Here is a 22,869-nt window from a genome sequence, read left to right on the forward strand (position 1 = left end):
TCTGTCGCAGGTGGGACAGACAATGGTTGAAAGAAAGGGTGGGTGGTGAGTCTGGTTTGCCGCACACTCCTTCCGCTGCCTGCACTTATTTTCTGCCTGCTCTCACCGCCGGGATTCGAGGTGCTCAGCGCCCTCCCGGATGCTATTCCTCCACTTATGGCGGTCTTTGGCCAGCGTCTCCCAGGTGTCGGTCGGCATGTTGCACAATATCAAGGAGGCTTCGGGGGTGTCCTTGAAACGTTTCCTTTGCCCAGCTGGGAGTTCCAAGTAGAACGCTTGCGTTGGAGTCTTGTGTCGGGCATACGAACAATATGGCCCGCCCAACAGAGCTTGTCGAGTGTGGTCAGTGCTTCTGACGTTGGCCTGATCGAGAACACTGACGTTGGTGCGTCTGTCATCCCAGGGGATTTGTAGGCTCTTGCGGAGACACCGTTGGTGGTATTTCCCGAGCGATTTGACCATAAGCTTGGTGCCAGATTTGAGGTGACCGAAGGCTGCGCTGTTGCACTGGAGGCAGTGTTGAACCTCGTCGCCAATGTCTGCACTTGCTGATAAATGCAAGTACTGCTAAAACTTGGCAACTGGCCCACTACGTGCGTGTGTTTTTCTTCATTTTCTGATTATCAATAGTCCTTTCATTAAAAGAAAAAGTAATGTCTGAGAAAAGGTTGTTTTCACTCAGCTTTATCGGGACCCAAGTGGTGAGAATAGTCTGAAGAACGGTTGGTTGAATAGCTTTCCTTTTCTCACAGACACTTCCCAAGGTCTCCTTTCTGAAAAGCGGTCTTGCAGCTGCAATATTTCTCACCTGGCCTCGCCAGGTATACTGGGTTATCAGAATTTGGTCAGCTTTTAATTTCGGCCATTTTAAAGCACAGTGACTGTCATATATCGAGACATGTGATGTGCCACCAGAGGGCACTACTATGGGAAACTTGTACAGCAGCTGTATGGTCACTAAGGTGTGCCACCAGAGGGCACTGCAGTGGGAGACTTGTAGGTTACCTGTACAGGTGTGCCTGGCCTAGTATAAAAGGCAGGCCGCCATGTATGATCTTCACTCAGGAGTTATATTAAATGGACTTAGGTCACTACAGTTCAGGTGCAATACATTGCCTCGTGGAGTCATTATCAGAGCATCTAAAGATATAACAATTGGCGACGAGATTATGGACTTTCACGCGAAAATGGCTACCCTTGGTACGTTGCAGCAGTTCGCCGATGGTGACAATTGGGATGCCTTTGTGGAGAGGCACGACCATTCCTTCACAACAAACGACCTGGCAGACGATAATTTGGACACACTGGCTGCTCACCAGTTGTGGGCCCACCGTCTATGGCCTCGTCAGGGACTTGCTGGCACCAGCGAAGACAACGACCAAGACGTACGAGGTGCTCGTAACTCTGATCCAAGAACAACTCAAGCCCAAAGTGAGCATCCTCACAGCCAGACACCGGTTTTATACCCACCGACGGCCCGAAGGCCAGGAAATCGCAAAACATGCTGCAGACCTCAGGAGGCTGACGGCAACGTATGATTTCGGCGGACACCTCACCGAAGCGCTGTGGGATATCTTTGTCATCGGAATCGGCCACGAGGGCCTTCTTCACAGGCTACTGTCGGCGGATACCACAGTCACACTGCAGAAGGCCATCTCCGTGAGCCAGACATTCATGACCTCGACCTGCGGCTTTAGGCAGATGACTCATCCTCAGGACTCAAACCCGGCAAGTACCAGCACAGCACCCGAGGCACAGAGCGCTCAGCACGACTGCGTGGAGATGATCCAGCTGAGACAACCCAAACGCACCTTCCGGGCTCCAGTGGCAGGACTCCGGAGGAAGAAAACCGGATCCAAAGGCGACTTCCCAGCATCGGTGGCAGAACCCGGGAAGAAGAGGATCACAGCAGTCGGCATCGTGGATGGAAGAAAGATGGCGCCCAAACCACGAGGTGAATCGCTGAAGAAAAAGATAGCGGCAGCCAGACCACGAGGTGCAGCGCTGATGGAGCAACACGTGGTACCAAGCGAAGAAGAGGATTGGGGTAAAGATAGCAAGGCTCCCATAAAGGAGGCCCCAGCAAACCACCACACTTAAAGGGACAGTCTACAGTCTCAATCAATGTAATAGTAACTGTGAATTCAATGTAAAGCTTGTAATTGATGATCAGAGTTTTATACGTGTAATAAGCAAAGAAAAGTCATGTGATTGCGATCGGAGCTACAGTTTATCTACAATAAGTAATGAAACGCTGTGCGATGTAGGATTTCAACAGTATTCAGATAATGTAGCGGGCAAACACCCATCGGGAGCACACAAGTTCAGCGGGCTAACCAATGCTGTTGCCTGTGTCCCTGGGACCAGAGTGATGCACCACGGAGTGTGGCCAAAAGCGGCTAATATAGACAAGCTGCAGAGCACGCGATCTCAGGAGGGCAATGGCACCGGTATCGATACCCTGCCCCTGATCGGCTCCACGTCTCAGGCACCCGATGGCACCAACCGCCACGAGCCTGAAAGAGCAAACTGCGCTAAGGCGCAGTCCCCAGACCCTATTGCCTCCAAGGCTACACCTGCAATGGTTCTCCCAAATGGGACCGGGACCAGCCAGCATCCCAAACCAAGTAACGCCCAGGCAAGCGAATCATAGAAACATTGAAAGTAGGTGCAGGAGTAGGCTAGTCAGCCCTTCAAGCCTGCACCACCATTCAATATGATCATGGCTGAACATGCAACTTCAGTACCCCATTCCTGCTTTCTCTCCATACCCCTTGATCCTTTTAGCCGTAAGGGCCACTACTAACTCCATTTTGAATATATCTAACAAACTGGCCTCAACAACTTTCTGTGGTAGAGAACTCCACAGGTTCACAATTCTCTGAGTGAAGAAGTTTCTCCTCATCTCAGTCCTAAATTGCTTACCCTTTATCCTTAGACGGTAACCCCTGCACTTCCCCAACATCGGGAACATTCTTCCTGCATTTAACCTGTCCAATCCCGTCAGAATTTTATATGTTTCTATGAGATCACCTCTCATTCTGCTAAATTCCAGTGAATATAAGCCTAGTCGATCCAGTCTTTCTTCATATATCAGTCCTGCCATCCCAGGAATCAGTCTGGTGAACCTTCGCTGCACTTCCTGAATAGCAAGAATGACCTTCCTCAGATTAGGAGACCAAAACTGAACACAATATTCCAGATGTGGCCTCACCAAGGCCCTGTACAACTGCAGTAAGACCTCCATGTTCCAATACTCAAATCCTCTTGCTATGAAGGCCAACATGCCATTTGCCTTCTTCACCGCCTGCTGTACCTGCATGCCAACTTTCAATGACTGATGTACCACGACACCCAGGTCTCATTGCACCTCCCCTTTTCCTAATCTGTCACCATTCAGATAATATTCTGCCTTCCTGTTTTTGCCACCAAAGTGGATAACCTCACATTTATCTACATTATACTGCATTTGCCAAACATTTTCCTACTCATCTAACCTGTCCAAGTCACCCTGCAGCCTCTTAGCATCCTCCTCACAGCTCACACTGCCACCCAGCTTTGTGTCATCTGCAAACTTGGAGATATTACATTCAATTCCTTCGTCTAAATCATTAATGTATATTGTAAAGAGCTGGGGTCCCAGCACTGAACCTTGCGGTACCTCACTAGTCACTGCCTGCCATTCTGAAAAGGACTCGTTTATTCCTACTCTTTGCTTCCTGTCTGCCAACCAGTTCTCTATTCACGTCAATACATAACCCCCAGTACCATGTGCTTTAATTTTGCACACTAATCTCTTATGTGGGACCTTATCAAAAGCCCTTTGAAAGTCCAAATACACCACATCCACTGGTTCTCCCTTGTCCACTCTACTAGTTACATCCACAAAAAATTTTAGAAGGTTTGTCAAGCATGATTTCCATGCTGACTTGAACCGATCCTGTCACTGCTTTCCAAATGTGCTGCTATTACATCTTTAATAATTGATTCCAACATTTTACCCACTACCGATGTAAGGCTAACCAGTCTATAATTCCCTGTTTTCTCTCTCCCTCCTTTTTTAAAAAGTGGGGTTACGTTAGCTACCCTCCAGTCCATAGGAACTGATCCAGAGTCGAGAGAATGTTGGAAAATGACCACCAATGCATCCACTATTTCTCGGTCAGCAGTTCCCTGCGCACTGCTAGATGACTGCCCCTCAGGGAGCAGCAACGACCCGGGGCAGAAGGAAAGAACAGGGAGATCACAGGCATCTGTGAACTTGCCCTATGCTAGGAGCAACAGCATAGGCCCAGAGAGCAGGCAACTTGAGCCACCCGGGCCCCCACTGCCAGCACTGGGCACTGCGCCACCACCAGACTACCTGGACACCATCCAGCAGTTTTGGTACTAGCTTGTCCTCACGCACCGGTGCTGACACCAGTACTGAGTCCAACTATGTATCAAGAATGTATCTCACCAGTCAAGTGTACTTGCCTCACAACTGTACCACAAATGTAATGATGTAAATGCAAATTAATTTTTTTCTGGACTTGAATGTATATGAATGTAACTAGCCACCGGCATAATCTATATGTGGGGCGGGGGTGGAGAGAATGGAATGGTCATGGACTCACAAACAGAAACCACCAGCACCTCTACTGCCAACGAAACACCACCTACTCACCCAAGATGGAAACGACCCTCCAAGCGTCAATCAGATAGAGCTAAGCCCAGAGCACAGTCGATGTATGAAGGCGATTTGCAACAAGGACTTAGGCGAGAGTGATGTCATGTATCTAGACATGTGTACTGCTTGTACTATTACATATGATGTGCCACCGGAGGGCACTACTATGGGAAACTTGTACACCAGCTGTAAGGTCACTAAGGTGTGCCACCAGAGGGCACTTCAGTGGGAGACTTGTAGGTTACCTGTACAGGTGTGCCTGGCCTAGTATAAAAGGCAGGCCACCATGTGTGATCTTCACTCAGGAGTTATATTAAATGGACGAAGGTCACTACAGTTCAAGTGCAATACATTGCCTCATGGAGTCATTATCAGAGCATCCAAAGACATAATTTACAGCAAAAGAAAATGCTGTAGTCTTACATTTGCTCAGGTGCTTTGCTATGGGAATGTTTTGCTGACCAGTTTTCCGAGATGATGGAGTGATGGCTTTCACATTCCTACAGTCTGGAGGAGATGTTCCATGGACATTGTTTTGTAGCCAGAAATTACACGGTTTGATAATGTTTATAAGTCTATCATAATAAATAGTTTGGTAGTTACAGAAAATTCAGCCAAACACTGACTGCCGGACAGACTAACGTTTCACCAGATGTGAGCATGAGGATATTTATATTCCAAGGGATACCCCACTCAATGGATGGCCCAGCCCACTGAGTTCCCTATCTCAGGCAGCTTTCAGTGAACCTAATCCCCGATTGATCCCAAACTATCTCCCAGTGTAATTCTTTGTGCCGTAGCGAGCTTGAAATTTGTTGCTATATCTCTATTCTTGTTTCCTCCATGCCCGTCCCTAATCCTGAAATTAGTTTTTCATAAATAAGTAAAATTATATCATGATTCCCTTTTGTTATTCAGTATCCTAAAATCCGTTAACAACATAAATGCACATTTTCTTAAACAGGTTTCCGATGAGAACTGGTGATGAGGACAATAGTGAACCCCATGGCTGAATAACCTCCTGTTTAAGTCACTCCCTGCTTCTTTACTGGGAGGCAAAGATACTGAGAATTCAACTGAGCCATTGTCACAAACTAAGAATTCTGGGAGACAAAAGATCCTCGATTGCATTTATTGTATAAACACAAAATCATCTGAGGCAGAGCTCCAGGTAGGCCCCTCCCACCTGTGATGTCACTCAGTCAGGACATGCCAGAAGTCTCTGGAATTGTGCCACAATGTCATTGGGTGAAGTCATTCTTTCCTGCTCACCTGACATGAACCCAGCAATCTTCATTGTGGAAGTGTGTGGATTGCTGGGAGTGCAATATATAAGGCGGGTGTTCTGAGTTCTGCAGCAGATCAGAGACTGAAGACTTGGAGTCGACAGGATTCGGGTTTGAGAGAAGTGATACTTAGAACAAACAGCCATGGTGCTGAGCTTTCAGGCGTCCCAGTCTTCACATGTGAGCCAGCAGCCTGCAGTCACTCTGAGGCTGCTCCCACACAGTGTCTTTGAACAGCTCGAACACAACAGGCCGAAAGCAGTGGTGGAAGCAAGGAAGACCATGTATTGGCTTCATGAGCTGCTGGCAAAAGGATTGTCGGAGCTAAGATCAAAATATCAGGACAATGGTACTGATGTCATAGAAACATAGAAACATAGAAAATAGGTGCAGGAGTAGGCCATTCAGCCCTTCGAGCCTGCACCGCCATTCAATGAGTTCATGGCTGAACATGCAACTTCAGTACCCCATTCCTGCTTTCTCGCCATACCCCTTGATCCCCCTAGTAGTAAGGACTACATCTAACTCCTTTTTGAATATATTTAGTGAATTGGCCTCAACAACTTTCTGTGGTAGAGAATTCCACAGGTTCACTACTCTCTGGGTGAAGAAGTTTCTCCTCATCTCGGTCCTAAATGGCTTACCCCTTATCCTTAGACTGTGACCCCTGGTTCTGGACTTCCCCAACATTGGGAACATTCTTCCTGCATCTAACCTGTCGATACCCATCAGAATTTTAAACGTTTCTATGAGATCCCCTCTCATTCTTCTGAACTCCAGTGAATACAAGCCCAGTTGATCCAGTCTTTCTTGATATGTCAGTCCCGCCATCCCGGGAATCAGTCTGGTGAACCTTCGCTGCACTCCCTCAATAGCAAGACTGTCCTTCCTCAAGTTAGGAGACCAAAACTGTACACAATACTCCAGGTGTGGCCTCACCAAGGCCCTGTACAACTGTAGTAACACCTCCCTGCCCCTGTACTCAAATCCCCTCGCTATGAAGGCCAACATGCCATTTGCTTTCTTAACCGCCTGCTGTACCTGCATGCCAACCTTCAATGACTGATGTACCATGACACCCAGGTCTCGTTGCACCTCCCCTTTTCCTAATCTGTCACCATTCAGATAATAGTCTGTCTCTCTGTTTTTACCACCAAAGTGGATAACCTCACATTTATCCACATTATACTTCATCTACCATACATTTGCCCACTCACCTAACCTAGCCAAGTCACTCTGCAGCCTAATAGCATCCTCCTCGCAGCTCACACTGCCACCCAACTTAGTATCATCCGCAAATTTGGAGATACATTTAATCCCCTCGTCTAAATCATTAATGTACAATGTAAACAGCTGGGGCCCCAGCACAGAACCTTGCGGTACCCCACTAGTCACTGCCTGCCATTCTGAATAGTACCCATTTACTCCTACTCTTTGCTTCCTGTCTGCCAACCAGTTCTCAATCCACGTCAACACGCTACCCCCAATCCCATGTGCATTAATCTCTTGTGTGGGACCTTGTCGAAAGCCTTCTGAAAGTCCAAATATACCACATCAGCTGGTTCTCCCTTGTCCACTCTACTGGAAACATCCTCAAAAAATTCCACAAGATTTGTCAAGCATGATTTGCCTTTCACAAATCCATGCTGACTTGGACCTATCATGTCACCTCTTTCCAAATGTGCTGCTATGACATCCTTAATAATTGATTCCATCATTTTACCCACTACTGATGTCAGGCTGACCGGTCTATAATTCCCTGTTTTCTCTCCCTCCTTTTTTAAAAAGTGGGGTTACATTGGCTACCCTCCACTCCATAGGAACTAATCCAGAGTCTATGGAATGTTGGAAAATGACTGTCAATGCATCCGCTATTTCCAAGGTCAACTCCTTAAGTACTCTGGGATGCAGTCCATCAGGCCCTGGGGATTTATCGTCCTTCAATCCCAACAATTTCGCAACACAATTTCCCGACTAATAAGGATTGCTTTCAGTTCCTCCTTATGAAGACGGTCAATGAAGACGGTAAAAGCCAATCAGAGGGCAAGGATGGAGATGGCTTTTCTCTGTCCCTGGATGTCCAGCGGCTCTCCCCAGAAGAACTGAAGGTGAAAGTATTTGGAAGAAAAGTGCTGGTGACAGGAAAACACGAGAAGAAAAGTGATGATGGGAGCGGCTCTTACAGCTACAAATATGAAGAGTTCAGGAGAGAATTTCAGCTGCCAGAAGATGTCGATGCTCAAGCTCTTAACTGCTGTTTGTCACAGGACGGTCGGTTAAAGGTTCAAGCCCCACGCCTGGCACTGCCAGCTGTGAATGGACGAACCGTCCCCATCAACATCACCTCTGATACAACAACCGCTCCCCGGCTAAACCCAGGCAAAGAGGCACAGAAACAGGACGGTGGAAAGGATGAGGGGAACAAGGAAGAGGCGGAAGGAAAAAAGGACATTTAAGACTCATTTACATTAATATTTTCTCATATATAAGAAACAATATATGCAGAAATTAGTTTAAGACAATGATATGAAGTCACAATGCTAAACATTAATTCTTGTTTTTATCTTGTATTTCTGAAATTGTTCACTATGCCATTATTCACATTAGACGGTATTATAATTATATATGTGTATTGAGCCAATAAATATTTTGGAACAGTGATGTCCATGATTCACCTTGTTAACTTGTTAAATAGATAATATTACACAATTCAAAAACTAGCCACTTACTTCCTTTCACTCTCAGTAAAGGCACTCATTTGAATTTGGCTTAACTTAGAAACAGAAACAGGATTCAAAAAGTTAGTATGCAGATAGAGCAAGTAATCGGGAAGGCAAATGGAATGTTGGTCTTTATTGCAAGGGGGATAGAGTATAAAAGCAGAGAAGTCCTGCTACAACTGTACAGGGTATTGGTGAGACCACACCTGGAGTACTGCGTACAGTTTTGGTCTCCGTATTTAAGGAAGGATATACTTGCATTGGAGGCTGTTCAGGGAAGGTTCAGTCGGTTGATTCCGGGGATGAGGGGGTTGACTTTTGAAGCTAGGTTGAGTAGGTTGGGCTTATACTCATTGCAGTTTAGAAGAATGAGAGATGATCTTCTCGAAACATATCAGATAATGATGGGGCCCGACAAGGTGGATACAGAGAGGGTATTTCCACTCATAGGGGAAACTAAAACTAGGGACATAGTCTCAGAATAAAGGGCCGCTCATTTCAAACTGAGATGAGAAGGAATTTCTTCTCAGAGGGTTGTAAATCTATGGAATTCTCTGCCCAGAGAGGTGTTGAGGCTGTGTCATTGAATATATTTGAGGCTGAGATAGACAGATTTTTGAGTGATAAGGGAATAAAGGGTTATGGGGAGCGGGCAGGGAAGTGGAGCTGAGTCCATGATCAGATCAGCCATGATCTTATTAAATGGCAGAGCAGGCTCAAGGGGCCAGATGGCCTACTCCTGCTCCTATTTCTCATGTTCTTATATGTAAAGATCTGCCTCAGACTGAACTCAGTCCAGTAAAACGTGTGAAAACATTGAACAGACCCACTGCACCAATAGCTGAGTACATCTCTGTGCCCAGAGACATTCCCTGCAGCCTCACAATGACCAGCAATAACAGCCCGTCTTCCAACACAGGCACCAGACGGCCCACCATTCATTTAGTGCATGGTCGTAACCCTTTCATTGGCGTTATCTGCTCAATATAAATAACTGGGAGGAAAAGCAAAGTTACTTGCTGTGTAAGCATGTTTCTTAAAGTTTAAGTTAAATAGTATTACCAATCCTTCACCCTTCAACCCTCTATCTTTAAGTATCAATGAGATCATAAAACCATGCAATAGTACAGCACAGAAGGACATTTGGCCCATCGTGTCTGTGCTGTCTCTTTTGAAGAGTAATCTAGTTAGTCCCATTCTTGCTCTTTCCCCATATCCCTGCTGTTGTATATGGAGAAAGAGTCAGACTGAACACTGTGAGCTCAAAGTAAAGTGTTACCTTCATCTTTTACTGCAGGTCTCCAGAGTGCCTCTCCAACCTGTGAAGCCTCCTTAAATACCTGTGCTCCCAAGGGATTATGGGATCCCTTGGGACTCCAGGAGATGAGCCCTCTGGTGGCTGTACAGAGTAAATACAAGTTTACCTAGAAACACCTGCAATTTTACCTCCTTCAAATATTTATCCCATTCCCTTTTGAAGGCTACGACTGAATCTCTCTCCATCAGCCTATCAGGCAGTGCGACCCAAATCCTAACCACGCGTCGAGTTAAAACGGTTTTTCCTCACGTTGCCTCTTGTTCTTTTGATAATTTCCTTAAATCTGTGCCCTCTCCTGATCGACCCTGTGTAATAATTCTCGCAGTGTCAGTCAGCGGTGAGATTGCTTCAGTAAATTTACTGTTACAGCAACAGACAAACTGCTCGTGTTTAGGCTGCTGCAGGACAGCTGGAAACATCAGTAACCGTATCACAGCTCCCAGAGTACACATGAGCAATGCCACAGGAGATCGAGTAGTAAAGTATTAAATGGTGTACAATCTGTAAACTCAGAATATGAACTTAAGTCAACCCTGGAATATATTTAATTGTTACACTAGCCAAACACAGCAAGGAATAAAGATTCATGTTGCAGTCCATAGGAGACGGGTGTGTGTATGGATACAGTCAACGAACCAGTTACCAAGTTATGGTGTTGGGAGTGGGGTTACCAACTCTCCTTGCAGTCATTCCTGGAGATTTGATCATGTCACATTCTGATCACATGACATCTGAGCATGTGATGCCGGATCATGTGTCATCTGATCACATGATCCAATGTCTATCCCATTCACTTTGAAATGTAGTTTTAGTCACTACCTCAATAGCCACATGTGGTGAAGGATCCCACGGCCCAATAGCCGTCAGTTGAAGAAGCTCCCTCCTCCCTTCCACCTTGTTTCTTTCAGTGCGAACTTTTGGTTTCCGTTCCTAAATTCCCCATTTGCCTACCAGTGTAATCAACCTCTCACTATTTACCTACAGTGAAGTCTCCAGGTTTCACGCAGCCCTTTATTGGCTGCTGCTCTCTCAATGCCGCTCGCACTCATCACCTTGCTGCTGTTGCTCCCGCTCTGCGGCAAATGCTGGTCCCCACCTGCCATGTATAATGGGGAACAAAGAAATGGCAGACTAGTTGAACAAATACTTAGGTTCTGTTTTCACGAAGGAAGACACAAATAACCTTCTGGAAGCATTAGGGGACCGAGGGTCTAGTGAGAAGCAGGAACAGAAGGATAACCTTATTATGCGGGAAATTGTGTTCGGGAAATTGATGGGATTGAAGGCCAATAAATCCCCGGGGGCCTGATAGTCTGCATCCCAGGCTATTTAAGGAAGTGGCTCGAGAAATATTGGATGCATTGGTGATCCTTTTCTAACAGTCTATTGACTCTGGATCTGTTCCTATAGACTGGAGGGTAGCTAATGTAACACCACTTTTTAAAAAAGGAGGGTGAGAGAAAACAAGTAATTATAGGCCTGTTACCCTGACATCAGTAGTGGGGAAAATGTTGGAATCAGTTATTAAAGATGAAATAACAGCACATTTGAAAAGCAGTGACAGGATCGGTCCAAGTCAACATGGATTTATGAAAGGGAAATCAGCTTGACAAATCATCTGGAATTTTTTGAGGATGTAACTAGTAGAGTGGACAAGGGAGAACCAGTGAATGTGGTGTATTTGGATTTTCAGAAGGCTTTTGACAAGGTCCCACACAAGGGATTGGTGTGCAAAATTAAAGCACATGGTATTGGGGTAATATACTGACGTGGATAGAGAACTGGTTGGCAGACAGGAAGCAGAGAGTCGGGATAAATGGATCTTTTTCAGAATGGCAGGCAGTGACTAGTGGGGTGTCGCAGGGCTCAGTGCTGGGAACTCAGCTATTTACAATCTACATTAATGATTTGGATAAAGAAATTGAGTGTGATATCTTAAAGTTTGCAGATGACACTAAGCTGGGTGGCGGTGTGAGCTGTGAGGAGGACGCTAAGAGGCTGCAGGGTGACTTGGACAGGTTAGGTGAGTGGGCAAATGCATGGCAGATGCGGTATAATGTGGATAAATGTGAGGTTATCCACTTCGGGGGCAAAAACACAAAGGCAGAAATTATCTGACTGGCGGCAGATTAGGAAAAGGGGAGATGCACCGAGACCTGGGTGTCATGGTACATCAGTCATTGAAAGTTGGCATGCAGGTACAGCAAGCGGTGAAGAAGGCAAATGGTATGTTGGCCTTCATAGCTAGGGGATTTGAGTATAGGAGCAGGGAGGTCTTACTGCAGTTGTACAGGGCCTTGGTGAGGCCTCACCTGGAATATTGTGTTCAGTTTTGGTCTCCTAATCTGAGGAAGGATGTTCTTGCTATTGAGGGAGTGCAGCGAAGATTCACCAGACTGATTCCTGGGTTGGCTGGACTGATATATGAGGAGAGACTGGATCGACTGGTCCTGTATTCACTGGAGTTTAGAAGGTTGAGAGGGGATCTCATAGAAACATATGAAATTCTGACGGGACTGGACAGGTTAGATGCAGGAAGAATGTTCCCGATGTTGGGGAAGTCCAGAACCAGGGGACACAGTCGAAGGATAAGTGGTAAGCCATTTAGGACTGAGATGAGGATAAACTTCTTCACTCAGAGAGTTGTTAACCTTTGGAATTCCTGCCACAGAGAGTTGTTGAGGCCAGTTCGTTAGATGTATTCAAGAGGGAGTTAGATATGGCCCTTACGGCTAAAGAGATCAAGGGGTATGGAGAGAAAGCAGGAAAGGTGTACTGAGGTGAATGATCAGCCATGATCTTATTGAATGGTGGTGCAGGCTCGAAGGGCCGAATGGCCTACTCCTGCACCTATTTTCTATGTTTCTATATTTCTGTGTATGTAAATTCTTTGTACTCACTATGTAACTATGTACGATGTACCATTGAGGGTGCTGCTGTTGGAGGCACCAGGGGTTTCCTGCCTTGGTGTGCAGGGGCAGAGACAAGGCAGCCAGCCATGCTGCCCCTCACTTTGGAGTCAGATAAAATGAACTGAAGTCACACAGCTCTCACGGTACAAGGCCTCGTGGAGTTATTCGATGGTAATTGCAGACATAATCTGACCATCACTCCACTCGCACCTGAGCCAGAAGGAGTTGGGTTCAAGCCCCAGTCTATCGGACTCAGCACATGATTTAGGCTGACACTTCAGTGAGGGAATGCTGCACTGTAGGAGGTGCCATCTTTCAGATGGGACATTAAACTCAAGCCCCATCTGCCCTCTTGGGTGGAAATAAAAGATCCCATTACACTATTCAAAGAACAACTGCAGAATTCTCACAGATTCCTGGGCAACATTGGCCCCTCAACCAAACCCAACAAAAACAGATTATCTGCTCATTTCTCACATTGTGTGTGTGAGACTCTGCTCGTTGTAACATGTGCTGCTGCATGTGGCTTGAAAACCCTTTGCACTAGACTGGGGCTTGAACCCAACTCCTTCTGGCTCAGGGGCGGGTGCTTCAACCAAGACTGCCACCTAATTTAGGTAATAAACTTGTTCGGCATTGGACAGAACTAAAAGCATGAATATAATTGAGTTTATTGATAAAACATTGCAATGTTTTAAGTATCTAGTGAATTGTGATATTAAATGAACAGCAATGGTGGCCCTACAATTAATGTGGTTGTAACACTCCCAACTCGGCTTCCCAACCTTCCTGGAATGACCAGGAGTTTCCAGGAATCGGGTATTCCTCTCCCAAGCGCTGCTTCTATTGCTACTTGTCATCAGTGAATCCAATTATTTTCATGCTGTCAGTTTTATCCCTTGCCGACACACATGTGAGGTGCTGTGAGTAGTTACCGACTGTTAGCCTGGAGATGGGAGTCAGAATGATCTTAAACCGTGTTAATTTTAATGAGAATCATTTGCCGGCGTTCCATGGAGCTTGTCACTGGGTGCTGCTCAGTGCCAGCTCAGGCAGAGATTCCCAACTGGCCGGGGAGAGTCGGGAATTGAGAGTGGGGGTAAAAACATACAGAAAGGGGAATGGGGGCTCAGGGAAAGAGAAGGAGAATGGGGAATGGGTGATCGGGGAGAGTGATCAAGACAGGGGAATGGGGTTTGGGGGATAGAAAGGGAGAGTGGGGTGGGGATGGGACCAGCATTTGCCACAGAGTGGGAGCAACAGCAGCAAGGTGGTGAGTGCAAGCAGCGAGTGGCACCAAGCTTATGGTCTACAGGGCTGTAGTGATACCCACCCTCCTGTGTGGCTCGGAGACATGGACCATATACAGTAGACACCTGAAGTCACTGGAGAAATACCACCAACGATGTCTCCGCAAGATCTTGCAAATCCCCTGGGAGGATAGACGCACCAACGTCAGTGTTCTCGATCAGGATAACATCTCTAGCATCGAAGCACTGACCACACGCGACCAGCTCCGTTGGGTGGGCCACATTGTTCGCATGCCTGAAACAAGACTCCCAAAGCAAGTGCTCTATTCGGAACTCCTACACAGCAAGCAAGCCCCAGGTGGGCAGAGGAAACATTTCAAGGTCACCCTCAAAGCCTCCCTGATAAAGTGCGACATCCCCACTGACATCTGGGAGACCCTGGCCAAAGTGGTGGAAGAGCATCCAGGAGGGAACATCGCCGAGAACATGCAGGAGGGAACATCGCCGAGAACATGCAGAAAACAAGCGCAGGCAGCGGAAGGAGCGTGCAGCAAACCAGACTCCCCACCCACCCTTTCCTCCTCCGATTGTCTGTCCCACCTGCGACAGAGACTGTGATTCCCACCTTGGACTCCTCAGTCACCTGAGAACTCACTTTTAGAGTGAAAGCAAGGCTTCCTCGATTTCAAGGGACTGCCTCTGATGATGATAATGATGATGTACTTGCGCTGTGAAGAAAGTGATACGGGGCTGTGGAGAGCCACCGAGTAGATCACTGAGAACCTGACCACCGTTGGTATTAGCTACACGTGGGTTTTTGCTTAAAATTGCTTGAATGTAAAGTAGATAAACTGTTAGCCATACTATTACTGTTACTTGTACCAGTGTTATTGTTCTTTAGTTAGGATTACCCCGTGAGGATAAACATTATATCCGTCTCTTTTGAATTGTCGGTTCCACAAGACTGAACTCTGTAAACTGAAGATAAGTCTCACACAAATTAATCAAATTACAAGGGAATTAATGGCCCTCTATTGGGCAGAATCAGAACACCACTTAATTTAAACCAAACTGATCTGAATTTCATTCTTTCTGATCACTCTGCTCTGCTGTGGTTAAATGTCACTTTAATATCTTGAACATGACTGAAAATAGCAAGCTAGAAAGTCACTGACCGACTCTTCATTATCTCACAATGTTAGTTGATCGTTCACTAAGTTGAACACATCCACTTCTCAGCAAACACCCCTTTACCACACAGTCTGCCTTGTACTGGGCTGTCAATCATTTGCCCCTCCCACCTGTGCTGTCACTGGGTGAGTACATTCCACAAGTCTCTGGAATTGCACCAGTGGGTGTCACTGAATCCCAGTCATTCTTGTTTAAAGCAAGGCTGAGATGAGACCTCGGTTATTTTCTGCTCACGTGTCATAACCCCAGCAATGTTGAGCTAATTCTGGAAGTGTCTGGAGTTCTGGGAGTGCAATATATAAGGCGGGTGTTCTGAGTGCTGTAGCAGATCAGAGACTGAAGACCGGGAGTTCACATCAGTCGTGTTTGTGAGAAGTGATAGAAGAGGCAGAGACAATGCTGAGCTGTCGGGCTGTCCACCCTTCACGTCTGTGCCAGCAGCCTGTGTGCACATTGTGGCCTGTCCCACACACAGTCTTTGAGACGTTTGAATGCAACAGGTGGGAACAGGAGGAAGAAGTGAGAAACAGCATGAACTTCATGAACCGAGTTCTTGGGGAGCTGGCCAAAGAATTCTGGGAGGGAAGACCAAAATATCAGGAAACCAGACCTGATGACAATGAAGACGGTAAAAGCCAATCAGAGGGCAAGGATGGAGATGGCTTTTCTCTGTCCCTGGATGTCCAGCAGTTCTCCCCAGAAGAACTGAAGGTGAAAGTACTTGGAAGAAAAGTGCTGGTGACAGGAAAACACGAGAAGAAAAGTGATGATGGGAGCGGCTCTTACAGCTACAAATATGAAGAGTTCAGGAGAGAATTGCAGCTGCCAGAAGATGTCGATGCTCAAGCTCTTAACTGCTGTTTGTCACAGGACGGTCGGTTAAAGGTTCAAGCCCCACGCCTGGCACTGCCAGCTGTGAATGGACGAACCGTCCCCATCAACATCACCTCTGATACAACAACCGCTCCCCGACTAAACCCAGGCAAAGAGGCACAGAAACAGGACAGGGGCCTGGTTGTTGAGAACAAGACACAGGCTGAAAGGAATGAGGACTGTTGATACTCATTTACAGTGAACTTGTGCCGCACATCACAGAGAAATTTTATACTGGGGAAATGAGATTCAAGTGAATTTGTGTAAAACTGAGAAAGTGATTCATTCTGTTCTTTCTGTATGTCTGAAAAATGCTTTCTGTTAACGATATCTTTTCTTGATTACGAGCGTTATATTTTAAGTTGCATATTGTGGGACTAAAGTACAAATCTCTGAATGGAATCCATCTATGCTGTATGATTCTATATTCATGAGAATTTTATTATATTTTTGTTGTATTTGCGAATCTCATAACAAAATATATAATTTCTTTCTAAACTCATCGCAGCTTTATTTTCCACGAATTTATGTTTAAAAATATATTATTTCTGTATAAAGAAAGCAAGAATTTGCATTGATATAGCACCTTCCATGCACTCAGGATATCTCAAAGTGCTTCACATCCGATTAAATCCTTTTGAAGTGCGGTCATTGTTGCAATGTAGTCACATGCAGCAGCACATGTTACAACGAGCAGAGTCTCACACAATGTGAGAAATGAGCAGATAATCTGTTTTTGTTGGGTTTGGTTGAGGGGCCAATGTTGGCCAGGAATCTGTGAGAATTCTGCAGCTGTTCTTTGAATAGTGTCATGGGATCTTTTACTTCCACCCAAGAGGGCAGATGGGGCTTGAGTTTAATGTCCCATCTGAAAGATGGCACCTCCTACAGTGCAGCATTCCCTCACTGAAGTGTCAGCCTAAATTATGTGCTGAGTCCGATAGACTGGGGCTTGAACCCAACTCCTTCTGGCTCAGGTTAGAATGCCTCAGCCAAGACTGCCACCTAATTTATGTTATAAACTTGTTCGGTATTGGAGAGAACTGGCAGCATGAACATAATTGAGTTTACTGATAACATGTAGCTATGTTTTAAGTTCTAGTGAATTATAATCTTAAATGAACAACAATGATGGCCCTACAATTAATGTGGTTGTAACACTCCCAGCTAGGCTTCCCAACCCTCCTGGAATGTCCAAGAGTTTCCAGGAATCGGGCATTACTATCCCTAATGCTGCTTCCATTGCGACATGTTATTAGTAAACCCAATTATATTCATGCTGTCAGTTCTATCCCATGCGAGGTACTGTGAGGTGCTGTGAATAGTTACTGACGGATACTCTGGAGTTGGGAGTCAGCACGAGGTTAAATCGTGTTAATTTTAATCAGAATCATTTCCCAGCCTCTTCCACAGAGCTTGTCACTGAGAGAGCAGCAGCCAATAAAGAGCTGCGTAAAACCTGGAGACTTCACTGAAGGTAAATAGTGAAAGATTGATTACACTGGAAGGCAATGGGGAACGAGGGAATGGAACCCAAACATTCTCACTGAAAGAAACAAGGGGGAAGGGAGGAGGGAGCATCTTGAACTGTGGGTTATTGGACCATGGGATCCTTCACCACATGTGGCTATTGAGGTAGTGACTAAAACTTCATTTCAAAGTGAATGGGATGGATATTGGATCATGTGATCAGAGGTCACATGATCTGCCATCACATGGGCAGCTGTCATGTGATCAAATCTCCAGGAATGCCTCCAAGGAGAGTTGGCAACCTCACTCCTAACATCATAAGTTGGTAAATGTTTCATTGACTGTATCCATACATACACCTGTCTCCTATGGACTGCAACATGAATCTTTATTCCCTGCTGTGTTTGGCTAGTGTAACAATTAAATATATTCCAGGGTTGACTTAAGTTCATATTGAGAGTTTACAGATTGAACACCATTTAATACTTTACTACTCAATCTCCTGTGGCATTGCTCATGTGTACACTGGGAGCTGTGATACGGTTACTGATGTTTCCAGTTGTCCTGCAGCAGCCTAAACACGAGCAGTTTGTCTGTTGCTGTAACAGTAAGTTTACTGAAGCAATCTCACCGCTGACTGACACTGCGAGAATTATTACACAGGGTCGATCAGGAGAGGGCACAGATTTAGGGAAATTGGCAAAAGAACAAGAGGCAACGTGAGGAAAAACCTTTTTAACTCGACGCGTGGTTAGGATTTGGGTCGCACTGCCTGATAGGCTGATGGAGAGAGATTCAGTCGTAGCCTTCAAAAGGGAATGAGATAAATATTTGAAGGAGGTAAAATTGCAGGGATATGGGGAAGAGCAGGAATGGGACTAACTGGATTACTCTTCAAAAGAGACAGCACAGACTCGATGGGCCAAATGTCCTCCTGTGCTGTACTATTCTATGATTCTATTACCTTACTGATACTGAAAGATAGAGGCCTCAAGGGCAAAGGATGAGTAACACTATTTAACTAAAACTTTAAGAAACATGCTTACACAGCAAGTAACTTTGCTTTTCCTCCCAGTTATTTATATTGAGCAGATAACACCAATGAAAGGGTTACGACCATCCACTAAATGAATGGTGGGCCATCTGGTGCCTGTGTTGGAAGACGGGCTGTTATTGCTGGTCATTGTGAGGCTGCAAGGAATGTCTCTGGGCACAGAGATGTACTCGGCTACTGGTGCAGTGGGTCGGTGCAGCGTTTTCATACGTTTTACCGGACTGAGTTCAGTCTGAGGCAGATCTTTACATATAAGAACATGAGAAATAGGGGCAAGATTAGGCCAACTGGCCCCTTGAGCCTGCTCTGCCATTTAATGAGATCATGGCTGATCTGATCATGGACACAGCTCCACTTCCCTGCCCGCTCCCCATAACCCTTTATTTCCTTATCGCTCAAAAATCTGTCTATCTCCTCCTCAACCTATCTTCAAAAGTCAACCTCCTCATCTCCGGAATCAACTTACTGAACCCTCTCTGAACAGCCTCCAATGCAAGTATATCCTTCCTTAAATCAGGAGACCAAAACTGTACGCAGTACTCCAGGTGTGGCCTCACCAATACCCTGTATAGTTGTAGCAGGACTTCTCTGCTTTTATACTCTATCCCCCTTGCAATAAAGACCAACATTCCATTTGCTTTCCTGATTAGTTGCTGTACCTGCATACTAACTTTTTGAATTCTTTTTCTGCTTTTAAGTTAACCCAAATTCAAATAAGTGCCTTTATTGAGAGTGAAAGGAAGTATGTGGCTAGTTTTTCAATTGTGTAATATCATTATTTAACAAACTAACAAGGTGAATCATGGACATCACTGTTCCAAAATGTTTATTGACTCAATACACATATATAAACATAACACAATCTAATGTGAATATTGGCACAGTGAACAATTTCAGATATACAACATGAAAACAAGAATTAATGTTTATTGTTATGACTTCATATCATTGTCTTAACTTATTTCTGCATATAAACTTTCTTATATCTTACAAAACGTCATTGTAAATGAGTCTTAAATATCCTTTTTTGCTTCCGCCTCTTTCTTGTTCCTCTCATCCTTTCCACCGTCCTGTTTCTGTGCCTCTTTGCCTGGGTTTAGCCGAGGAGCGGTTGTTGTATCAGAGGTGATGTTGATGGGGACGGTTCGTCCATTCACAGCTGGCAGTGCCAGGCGTGGGGCTTGAACCTTTAACCGACCGTCCTGTGACAAACAGCAGTTAAGAGCTTGAGCATCGACATCTTCTGGCAGCTGAAATTCTCTCCTGAACTCTTCATATTTGTAGCTGTACACCTTCAGTTCTTCTGGGGAGAACCGCTGGACATCCAGGGACAGAGAAAAGCCATCTCCATCCTTGCCCTCTGATTGGCTTTTACCGTCTTCATTGTCATCAGGTCTGTTGTCCTGATATTTTGGTCTTCCCTCCCAGAATTCTTTGGCCAGCTCCCCAAGAACTCGGTTCATGAAGTTCATGATCTTTCTCACTTCTTCCTCCTGTTCCCACCTGTTGCATTGAAACGGCTCAAAGACTGTGTGTGGGACAGGCCACAATGTGCACACAGGCTGCTGGCACAGACGTGAAGGGTGGACAGCCCGACAGCTCAGCATTGTCTCTGCCTCTTCTATCACTTCTCACAAACACGACTGATGTGAACTCCCGGTCTTCAGTCTCTGATCTGCTACAGCACTCAGAACACCCGCCTTATATATTGCACTCCCAGAACTCCAGACACTTCCAGAATTAGCTCAACATTGCTGGGGTTATGACACGTGAGCAGAAAATAACCGAGGTCTCATCTCAGCCTTGCTTTAAACAAGAATGACTGGGATTCAGTGACACCCACTGGTGCAATTCCAGAGACTTGTGGAATGTACTCACCCAGTGACACCACAGGTGGGAGGGGCAAATGATTGACAGTCAAGTAGAAAGATAAGATGGTCTGATAAAGTGGGGTTTGTGAAGAAGCAGAAGTGTTTAACTTAACTAATATGTCCTTACTACACAGTATAAATGCACACGAGGCCCATACTTGAGAGAAGGTCACTCTGTGACCAGTTACCTTTATTAGGAAGACCTCAAGAGGCAGATGGTGGGTGGAGCTTCTCCTTTTATATCTGTAAGTCCAGGTTAGGAGTGTCTCCCACAAGTTCGCCCCCCTGTGGTCAGTGTTCTCAAGGTATACAACTTAGGTCAGCTTATACATGGGTTACAATGACAGTTGAATACATGACATCACCTTCCCCCCAAAGCCTTATTGGGATCACAGGTTGAGTCTCTCTGGTGGTTTACGCTCCCTTGTAGAGCGCCTGAGTTGGGGCTCCGGTTGTTTGGCGCTGGCCTGAGTGTCTGCTGTTTGCGGTGCCTCAGGCCTGTCCGGACTGCCCACAATGACTGGGCTCTCCTCCACTTGGTTCCGTTGTTCGGTCACCTGTGGTGGTGTGAACTCTACATCGTGTTCTTCCTCTGCTTCTTCTATGGGGCTGCTGATACCTCCTTTTAGTTTGATCCACGTGTTTGCGGCAGATTTGTCCATTGGTAAGTTTAACTACCAAAATCCTATTCCCCTCTTTGGCAATCACAGTGCCTGCGAGCCATTTGGGCCCTGCAGTGTAATTAAGGACAAAAACAGGGTCATTGACATCAATACATCGTGCCCTCGCATTCCTGTCATGGTAGTCACATTGTGACTGACGCCTGCTCTCAACAATTTCTTTCATGGTGGGGTGTATAAGGGATAACCTGGTTTTGAGCATCCTTTTCATTAGCAGCTCTACAGGTGGAACCCCTGTGAGCGAGTGTGGTCGGGATCTATAGGCCAACTGGAGGCGTGATAAGCGGCTTTGTAGGGAACTCCCTTGGATTCTGAGCATCCCCTGTTTGATTATCTGCACTGCTCGTTCTGCCTAGCCGTTTGAGGCCGACTTGAACAGTGCCGTTCTGACATGGTTGATACCATTGCCTGCCATGAAGTCCTGGAATTCAGTGCTTGTGAAGCATGGGCCATTGTCGCTGACCAAGACATCTGGTAGACCGTGGGTGGCGAACATTGCTCGTAGACTTTCTACCGTGGCAGAGGATGTGCTTGAATTTAAAATGTCACACTCAATCCATTTAGAGGAGGTGTCCACTACAATCAAAAACATTTTTCCCATGAAAGGACCTGCGTAGTCCACATGGATGCGTGACCATGGCTTGGCGGGCCAGGACCAGAGGCTAAGGGGGGCTTCCCTGGGCGCATTGCCCAGCTGGGCACACGTGTTGCATCTGCGAACACAAAGTTCCAGGTCTGCATCTATCCCTGGCCACCAAACGTGTGACCTGGCAATTGCCTTCATCATGACAATGCCCGGGTGCTCATTGTGGAGTTCTCTGATAAACACCTCTCTGCCCTTCTGGGGCATGACTACTCGGTTTCCCTACAGTAGGCAATCGGCCTGAATCGAGAGTTCATCCTTGCGCCTATGAAACGGTTTAAACTCCTCAGGGCATGCCCCATACGTGGCTGCCCAGTCCCCATTCAGGACACATTTCTTAACTAAAGACAGTAGCGGGTCTTTATTTGTCCAGACTTTAATCTGACGGGCTGTCACAGGTGAGCCTTCGCTTTCGAAAGCTTCAACAGCCATGACCATTTCAGCATCATGCTCAGCTGCCCCCTCAGTGGTGGCTAGTGGGAGCCTGCTGAGTGCATCGGCACAGTTTTCAGTGCCTGGTCTGTGCCGAATTGTGTAGTCATAGACGGCTCACGTAAGTGCTCACCTCTGTATGTGGGCCGATGCATTCGCATTTATGGCCTGGTTGTCGGCCAAAAGGGACATTAGGGGTTTGTGATCTGTTTCCAGCTCAAATTTCCTGCCAAACAGGTACTGGTGCATTTTTTTTACTGCACATACACATGCTAGCACTTTCTTTTCTACCATCCTGTATCCCCTTTCTGCCTGGGACAGACTCCTGGAGCATAAGCTACCGGCTGTAACTGACCTTTGACATTCACATGCTGCAACACACACCCGACCCCATAGGACGACGCATCGCACGTTAAAACTAGTTTCTTACACAGGTCATATAACGTTAACAGTTTGTTGCAGCATAACAAATTGCGTGCTCTATCTAAAGCCCTTTCCTG

The 22,869-nt window shown here is 46.1% G+C and overlaps 3 protein-coding genes across 3 annotated transcripts; 2 read left to right on the forward strand and 1 right to left on the reverse strand.

Annotated features, from left to right (window-relative positions):
- The first annotated feature begins 6,099 nt into the window (after positions 1-6,099).
- Positions 6,100-8,417, forward strand: LOC139234041 (heat shock protein 30C-like). The gene is made up of 2 exons (XM_070864896.1): positions 6,100-6,312; positions 7,965-8,417. The coding sequence occupies exons 1-2, from the start codon at positions 6,100-6,102 to the stop codon at positions 8,409-8,411; spliced, it is 660 nt and encodes a 219-aa protein (XP_070720997.1). The 3' UTR covers positions 8,412-8,417.
- Positions 8,418-15,659: 7,242 nt separating this feature from the next.
- Positions 15,660-16,717, forward strand: LOC139233787 (heat shock protein 30C-like). Its single transcript, XM_070864313.1, has one exon. The coding sequence runs from the start codon at positions 15,743-15,745 to the stop codon at positions 16,403-16,405; it is 663 nt and encodes a 220-aa protein (XP_070720414.1). The 5' UTR covers positions 15,660-15,742; the 3' UTR covers positions 16,406-16,717.
- Positions 16,718-19,551: 2,834 nt separating this feature from the next.
- LOC139233788 (heat shock protein 30C-like) lies at positions 19,552-20,429 on the reverse strand. The gene has a single exon (XM_070864314.1). It carries the CDS (start codon positions 20,348-20,350, stop codon positions 19,757-19,759), a length of 594 nt encoding a protein of 197 aa, XP_070720415.1. The 5' UTR covers positions 20,351-20,429; the 3' UTR covers positions 19,552-19,756.
- Between the last annotated feature and the right edge of the window lie 2,440 nt (positions 20,430-22,869).

The sequence above is a fragment of the Pristiophorus japonicus genome, chromosome 21 (genome assembly GCF_044704955.1).
Source record: "Pristiophorus japonicus isolate sPriJap1 chromosome 21, sPriJap1.hap1, whole genome shotgun sequence".
NCBI classification, from domain to species: domain Eukaryota; kingdom Metazoa; phylum Chordata; class Chondrichthyes; family Pristiophoridae; genus Pristiophorus; species Pristiophorus japonicus.

What these genes read in the sequence shown, in the direction of transcription:
- LOC139234041 (XM_070864896.1), top strand. Translation starts at nt 6,100, where the DNA reads ATGGTGCTGAGCTTTCAGGCGTCCCAGTCTTCACATGTGAGCCAGCAG. An exon ending in ATCAGGACAATGGTACTGAT is followed by an intron (nt 6,313 to 7,964) that starts GTCATAGAAACA and finishes CTCCTTATGAAG; the next exon opens with ACGGTCAATGAAGACGGTAA.
- LOC139233787 (XM_070864313.1), top strand. Translation starts at nt 15,743, where the DNA reads ATGCTGAGCTGTCGGGCTGTCCACCCTTCACGTCTGTGCCAGCAGCCT.
- LOC139233788 (XM_070864314.1), bottom strand. Translation starts at nt 20,350, where the DNA reads ATGCTGAGCTGTCGGGCTGTCCACCCTTCACGTCTGTGCCAGCAGCCT.